This window comes from Monodon monoceros, unplaced genomic scaffold, assembly GCF_005190385.1.
Source record: "Monodon monoceros isolate NGI ecotype Baffin Bay Population unplaced genomic scaffold, NGI_Narwhal_1 Super_Scaffold_6, whole genome shotgun sequence".
NCBI classification, from domain to species: domain Eukaryota; kingdom Metazoa; phylum Chordata; class Mammalia; order Artiodactyla; family Monodontidae; genus Monodon; species Monodon monoceros.
The window spans coordinates 59,598,952-59,606,645 of NW_021703783.1; the positions used below are offsets into that span (position 1 = coordinate 59,598,952).

Sequence of the window (7,694 nt, forward strand, 5' to 3'; positions counted from 1 at the left end):
AATGTGAAAAGAGAGACAAAAGCCCAGCCTAGCATTTCGCAGGAGCGCTCTGTTCTCTTCCTTTGCCATCTCTTTGACAGGTGAAATAAGCCCTGCTCGTGTATTCTATTTCAAACATTTTAACCACTTTCCCAAACCTCTATGGCATCATTTGAGGTTTTCTCTACACCCACTAAAATATGAAAGCTCAGCTGGGCACAGCACTTTACTGGGCTAACTAGAGTAGGAGAAGTAACCTTGTTGAAGGCATGATAAAAAGTCATTGACCCAGAAGGAAAGAGGTGGACACTTTGACTTTATATAAAAGTATACACATTCTTTCAAGGCTGTCCCATCCAAATTACAAAGGAAAACAAAAAGTTTTGCTCTGAAACTCCCAAAGCCAAAACTCTGAATATATACTTTAAAGTCTGGGCATTGCCACTCTCAGATGGCATAGCGAATTCTTTAAAAATGCTCTTTAAAAGAATAATGTTTTGGTATACTTCTTTTCCTAACAAAAATAAATCAAATGGTGGAGGGAAAAAAACCCCTACATGAAAAAGCATACAGTTTCACACCTACCCAAAATTAACGGTTGTCAAGTATTCTTCAAAGGCCCATGTAACAGGTGCTTTGCAACCAGGCAATTTCATTGTGGGTGCTAAGCCTAAAATTAAGCCCAGGAACCAGAGAAGTTCAATGTCTATGGAAGTTGCTATGCTCAGATTGATATTTAAACTTTGTAAACCCGGGTTTGTCATATCTACTTGCCTCTGCCCAAAAATGCTTAGATGTTCGCTACTAACAAGCTATTACACCTTTTCGGTAGGGCACCGGCTGGTGAGGGCATTGTGCTGACATGGGTCCTGTTTAGACATTGCTATGGCCGGTTCACTTTGTAACGTTTCTTGAAGACGCTACTATTGTCTTACAAATCACAAGGCATGCAAAAACCCCAAGGGAAAGCTCAGTGCAAAACCAGAAGTAACACTGTAAAATATTCAAAGAGTCCTTGGTGAGCTCAGTCACTTTATCTCCCTATATGGGAGACACTGGTCATGTTCTTGGGAGAATGGAACCACCTCTAGGAGCTGGTCCATCAGGATGAAGAACATTTCACTGCACTTTAATAATCTAGCATTTAGAGTGAAAAAGTCTATTTTCCTGGGAACTGAGGCTTAATATTCCTGCCCAGCATTAGCTAATTCTACTCTTGATAACTACAGTTATTACAAACCTTTGATTGCAGTGTCTAGCATATCTTTGATTCATATAAGTCAGTTTCAACATTACATCTAACCACTGCACAATGACTGAGAAATTCAACAATAATGGTTGGATGCCTCCTCCATTAAAAAAAAAAGAAAAAAAAAGAAAAGCATAGTCCTAAAATGTTCATCAAGATTATTATGTTTTTAAGACAAATACAAGTGGCATTTTGGAATCCTGAATTGCATTAGACATCACCATCGTCAATATGATAGAACTTAAGGTATTTAAGTTCACTTACCTTTTGGGCATTTTCCCCATCTTCAATTGCAAAATCTAGTCTGGGGTTGATCAGGTCTTTTAGTGTTAAACAATTTACCTCCATCTGTAATGCACAGTTACATTAGAAAATGACTTTAAATTGGATATTCTTTCCTTCAACAAAAATATCTATTACTTGCTCATGAACATGAACTTCCGCTCCCTAAACTCATCCTGGGAATTTTCAGGATTGTGGCCACTCCAACTCTCCGAAACGCACACGAACGAGCACAAACACTTAAGTGTGCTTAGTAATTACTGAAATTGGGAAGAAAAAACCCCAGATAAAAATAATACTTTTTAATGAAAAGCAACAGGACAAAATTAAGTTTCAAGTCAGGAGAGTGTAGGGCAAATCTGTCAGAAAGCACAGGGTCTCCTAGGTCAGTTAATTTTGGCGCAAAGAACGGGGAGGAATTCGGCTTTGAGGGGTTTTGAATCAGGGGGGAAGGAAACCTGATCGCTAGACCAAACCCACTCAGCGCTCAGCGCAGCCCTTTCCCAGGCCTCCGAGCAGACCCCAAATATAAACTTTTCCAATGAAACCCCCAGATCGTGAGGAAGGGCAAGTTCCCTACTGCCCGGCCGGAGGGAGAGCTGGAGCCCAGACACCCCTCGCACGCCTGGTCCTGCGGCAGCCGGGGAGGGGAAGGGTGGCAGGCTGGCAGCCGGGGCGGGAGGGTCCCCTTTCGCCCCAATTCCCGCCTCCCCGCCGGCGCCGGGGCCGCACGCTACTTACTCCCCCTTTGCGAAGGAGCCTTCCTGCCTCTACCGGGACCTCCACGACCCCACAGCAGCGCGGGATCAGCTGGGCGAGTCGATCAGCAGCCGGGCGGCGACATCGGGCGGGGAAAGCGAGGCGCGCAGTTCCCCGCTCCGAGTGCCCTGCGCTAGCGGGGACCCCGCGGCGTCCGGGCAGCGCCAGCGCTCCGACACGCCGAGCGCGACTCCAGCCCCGGATCGCAGTCCCCGCTAAAACACCTCCTCTGGCGCCTTGAGACCGAATTTGAGAATCCACCAATCAGCGGCGGCCGGCGAGGCTGCGCCGGCCAATCGCGCGGCGGCACGGCCCTGGCTCGCCGCCCCTCGGAGTCTTGGCGCTCCTGGGCGCGCGTTTCGACCTCACCCGCCCAATTGTTGCCGCCTCGCCCCCTCCCCCTTCCGGGTACCTGGAAACCTCGGGCCCGGGAGCCAATTCTTGCCGGGGACGCGGGCCCGGGCGGCCGCGGGAAGCCAAGGTGGGGGCGGCGCGGGGCGGCGGGAGGAGGAGGAGGAGGACTCTTTTGTTATGCGTAAAAGACCCGCCGGTCCAGCGGCTTGCGGCGCGGGGAGACCGCGGGCACAGCCTGAGGAGGGGAGAGCAGATGGAGTTTGGAAAAACGATATACACGCTCTGGATGCTGCCGCCGCCACCCCTCCCCCCAGCAACCTGCGCGGAAGCGAAGTTGTCCAGGCTTGTTGGGGCAAACTTCTTAACACGAACGCTGGTGTGACACGTGAACCATGGTTACCACTCTATGCTGCGAGCAGATGGCACACCAGTTAGCTGTGGAAACTCGACTGCCAGCAGAACCAGCTGTTTTTTCTTTGCAAGTCCAGAAAAGTTTATTGGTGTTGTTACCTTTTCAGAACATCGCCAATAATTAGCCTTATTAAATAACTCTCTGCAGTATGGACTAGCATTCTGGGAAAGTCGAGAAAATTTCCTCAACATTGCTGATTTGTATGAAATGTTTCACTTCCCTCAACTTTAGTTTCTTACTTAAAATAGGAATGTTGACAGAGACAGCCGTGTGTGTGTGTGTGTGTGTGTGTGTGTGTGTGTGTGTGTGTTTTAATAGACGTTAAGAACAGCTTTAAATTTACAGAAAAATTGAGACGATAGCACAGGGAGTCCCCGCATATCTGGCACCCAGTTTCACCTATTCATGAACATCTTTACTGTGTAGTGCGTTTGTTAAATGAACCGATATTGCTATATTATTCTTAACGAAAGTCATTATTCAGATTTCCGTAATTTTTATCCAATGTCCTTTTTTCTGTTCCAGGATACAGCATTACATTTAGTCTTCATGTCTCCATAGGCTCCTCTTGGCTGTGACAATTTCTCATACTTTCCTCATTTTTGATGACCTCGACAATGTTGAGGAGTACTGACTGGTAAGTTCTTTTGTAGGATGTTCCACTATTGGAATTTGCCAGCCTTCTTTAAAGCATGTCTGCAGACATTTCCCTACAAACTGTATCCTTTCTAGCAAGGATATCATTCTCCTTATTATCCTTTCTGTACCAAGTGCTTCACTTTCCACCCCTTACCTCCCGAATTTATATATTAAACATATAAACGTACTTAAACAAACTTTCTGCAGAATTCAGAATGTTCAGTCAAGTGCTTCACTTTGTACTCTATTTAGGTTGCTGATAAATACAGCCTAAAAATCACTGCTAGATCGTACATTAAAAAGCCCCCCCAAAACAGCATGGGAAATATTAAACTTAAAGAAAAATAACAATAGTTATAAAAATTTGACACTTTTATAATAGAAATGATATTTTAAGCTGAAATCTGTCTTGTAAGTAGAAGCATAAGGAGACAACTATAAAGAATAAAATTGCAATTTATTAAATTTTGCACTTGTGTAGAAGCAGAAAATTAGATGAAGATTTTTTTTTCCCAACTGTATTGATTTCCTGTGGCTATTGTAACTAATTACCACAGACTGGTTGGTAAGCCAGAAATTTATTCTCTCACAATTATGGAGACCAGAAGTCTGAAATCAAGATGTTGGCAGGGCCACACTCCCTCTGGTGCGCTGGAAGAGAATCTTTTCCTCTTCTCTTCCAGCTTCTGGTGGCTGTAAGCAGTCCTGACGAATGTATGGCTGTCTCACTCAGATCTCTGCCTTGGTGGTCACATTGCCTCCTCTTGGTGGGTCTTAAAGCTCTCCTCTGTGCCACTTGAAAGGATACCTGTCATTGGATCTAGGTCCCATCTATACAACCTAGAATGATCTCATCTCAAGAGCCTTAATTACATCTGTAAAGACCTTTCCAAATAAGGTAGCATTCACCGGTTCCAGGGATTAGGACATGGATGTGCCTTTTTTGGGGACCCCCATTCAGCCTTCTATATCACCATTTCAATGATTAAAGTCCATTCATTTCTCTAATATTTCAAAATAATATTGGTTGTTTCTTTGAAGTTAGGCAGTTTTATGTTACAGACCTTTTCCTAGCATTTTCAGAGTATTTTTTCCATCTATTTCAATTAAAATGTAGCCTCTATCTATTCAAAACACGAAAAACAATATGGAGCCTCAAACACTTGTAATTTCATTGATTGCTTAAAGCAAGAGTGATCTTAGATTTGGAGGAAAACTAGAAAATGTGGGCTTCCCTGGTGGCGCAGTGGTTGAGAGTCTGCCTGCCGATGCAGGGGACACGGGTTCGTGCCCCGGTCCAGGAGGATCCCGCATGCTGCGGAGCGGCTAGGCCCGTGAGCCATGGCCGCTGAGCCTGTGTGTCCGGAGCCTGTGCTCCGCAACGGGAGAGGCCACAACAGTGAGAGGCCTGCGTACCGCAAAAAAAAAAAAAAAGAAAACAAAAAGTAGAAAATGCATGTTTGTTGGGCAAATTCAGAGACAGTACTCCATTTATATTGTACCACTTATTTATACTGATGTTTTCAAGTCCCAGAATTTGTAAATAATCTGTCAGTTTCTCAGTTGAAGCTGATGGTGGCTGGGAGCTCAGCTCGGACGTCGAGAAAATGTGCCTTCTCCATGCGACTTGATTTTCCTCACAGCGTGGTGATTCAAGTTGGTTGGACATACATGGTGGCTCAGGGCTCCAAAAAGAGTCTCCTAGCCCACAAAGTGGAAATTTTACTTTGTGCACTTTTGTGATGTAACCTCAGAACTAAGATAGCATCAATTCTGCTGTACTTTTTAAAACAAAGCAGTCAAAGATCCATTCATATTTAAGAGGTGAGGACACATACCCTACTTCTCAATGGGAGAAGTGACAAAGAATTGGGGGCCATATTTTAAAATTGCCACACCACGTTTCATGCTATTTGAAGTATTTTACAGTTCTACCTCGATAATCTTTGCCTGAAAGATCATTGACTTTGGAACAGTATAATATTACCTACGTGGCCACAGTCCCCAGGGTTCTGTATTGTGCTAAGCCCGTGGTTCTCAATCCTGTCCGTGCTTTAAAATCACCTGGAGAGATTTTTTAAAAATTCCTATACCTGAACTGCACACTCAGAGATTTCTAATGGACTTGATCTGGAATTGGACTTGGGTATTGAGTTTTTTTCAATTCCTAGTGTCTTGTTCCTTTGCGCATGCTAATTGAATGGTTATTCATCGACTCCTTTGGATGCCTCTGACTCAGTGGTTTCAGCAATGGATCCTCAGGTCCCATCAGTGAGGACAGGAAGAGTTGGGCAGGTGTATTGCTCTCTGGAATAGGTGCAGAGGTTTCAAAGGGATGGGTCTTCCTGGTTTATGGCCATGTCATCACTGGTTTTCGGAAGGAGATGAGGTTGTAAATGAGAAATCTGATGGGCAGGTGGAGGTTAACAGAAGAATGAACAGCAAGGGCTGTGATCAGAATATACACAGATGATGACTGACATTCCTCTGTATACAAGACGTACTGCATGCCTTCTCAAACTTGGACATAGTCTTTTGCCCTTTTGGGGTTCTGAATCTCAAGATTTATCACACTTTACAGAAAGAATAAGTGTAGTGAAATACGATCCATGTCATTTAGCCTGAGTTGTCCAGTTAATGTATCAGCTTCCTCTGATATTTTCCTTTCTTTCTACACTGCAAGCACAGTCATCTTGGTGTAACATCTGTTCGCAAGAGTTCAGTCACAGAAGGGAATTAGAAACTGATTTTTCACCACATGGGTAACAGAAGGACCTTGACTTCACATCCTGGCAGTTCTGAGGTCTCTGAGTGGATCGGTTTAACAGTTCTTCTTAAACTGAGGGCTGCCATTTAAAATGGCCTTTGTCTTCAGCTATTCCTGGGTCTGAGAATGTGATATATTTGCTTCTCTAACTGTTTGCAGGGTCAGAGAAGGCAGAAAATTTATTCTTGGCTGACCATAAGCAATGTCAGAAGGAGAATGAGTTCATGATTGGTTCCTCCTCATGGCCTTAGCAACAATTAAAAAAAAAAGATATTAATACCAAAGGGCAGTTATGGCTCCCATCTCAAATGACATCCAGATGTCCAGCTGTTCAAAGAGAGCTGCTTAAGCTGTGGTTATGTGTCCCAGAGGGAATTCATTCTTTATCTTTACAGACTCCTTGTCATCCTGGGCACTGTTGAGCAAGGTCAGTTTCCTTAATGATTGTGTGATTTGCGCCCTCACTTAATGAAAAGATAGCATATTTTGTGTGCATGTTTGCATGTGTGTACTTATGTGTGCATGTTATAGGCAAGGATGCAGGGAGTGGGTTGTGCTGTAACATTTCAGACCACAACAGATAGGATGGATTTTGAGCTGGGTTAGGTGTTTCCGGAAATAATGTGATAACGGAGAGTGTATAGTGGGACACCCCTTTACATGATGCTACATTTATGCTGCAGGTTTGGGCGTGGTTGTTTGGAGAGACCACAATGTTTGGAGGGTAAAAATGGAGATTGACCACTGCCCTGGAACCGAGATTCTGGATAAAATGGGGGACAGGCGTCCCGTTAATCTCCAGAGCCTTATCTAGAAGGGAAGGAATTCACTTTGAGTAGTGGAGAGACATAGGTTCTAGATCAAGGTTGGCCGTGGAACAAAAGGTATTGCCTGCCTAGGCCTCAGTTTTTTTCTTTAAAATGGTTTGTGTGATTTGGAGGACCTTTGAAGAACCTTCCATTTCTGTCATTCTAAGTGTTTATTGGACACTTAGGATATCCTCTTAAAACTATTTGCTGCTGGCGCCTAATCACGTAGTGTGGATGTGTAAGATGTTTGCTGAAGTCACTTTTTAATTTCCATATTTGGTGAAACTGGACACATCTCTACTAATCATATTACATTATGTACATACATACATTAATAATGAGAATGTTAAAAAACATCAGGCCAAAGACTGACATTTATCATCTCTATTTTTCTAAGGTTAGAATTAAATGGCTGCAGGTAACTTTTTATACCTTCCTAATAGC

At 43.9% G+C, this 7,694-nt stretch overlaps 1 protein-coding gene across 1 annotated transcript in view; it reads right to left on the reverse strand.

The window, feature by feature from the left end:
• The window catches only part of E2F7 (E2F transcription factor 7), a 30,079-nt gene extending 27,607 nt beyond the window's left edge, over positions 1 to 2,472 (reverse strand). Inside the window, exons 1-2 of the mRNA XM_029206143.1 lie at positions 2,252 to 2,472; positions 1,493 to 1,576 (exon numbers count right to left, since the gene is read on the reverse strand). Of these exons, the coding sequence (XP_029061976.1) occupies positions 1,493 to 1,576 (84 nt within the window). The 5' untranslated portion in view covers positions 2,252 to 2,472. The remainder of the gene's footprint in view (positions 1 to 1,492; positions 1,577 to 2,251) is intronic.
• Between the last annotated feature and the right edge of the window lie 5,222 nt (positions 2,473 to 7,694).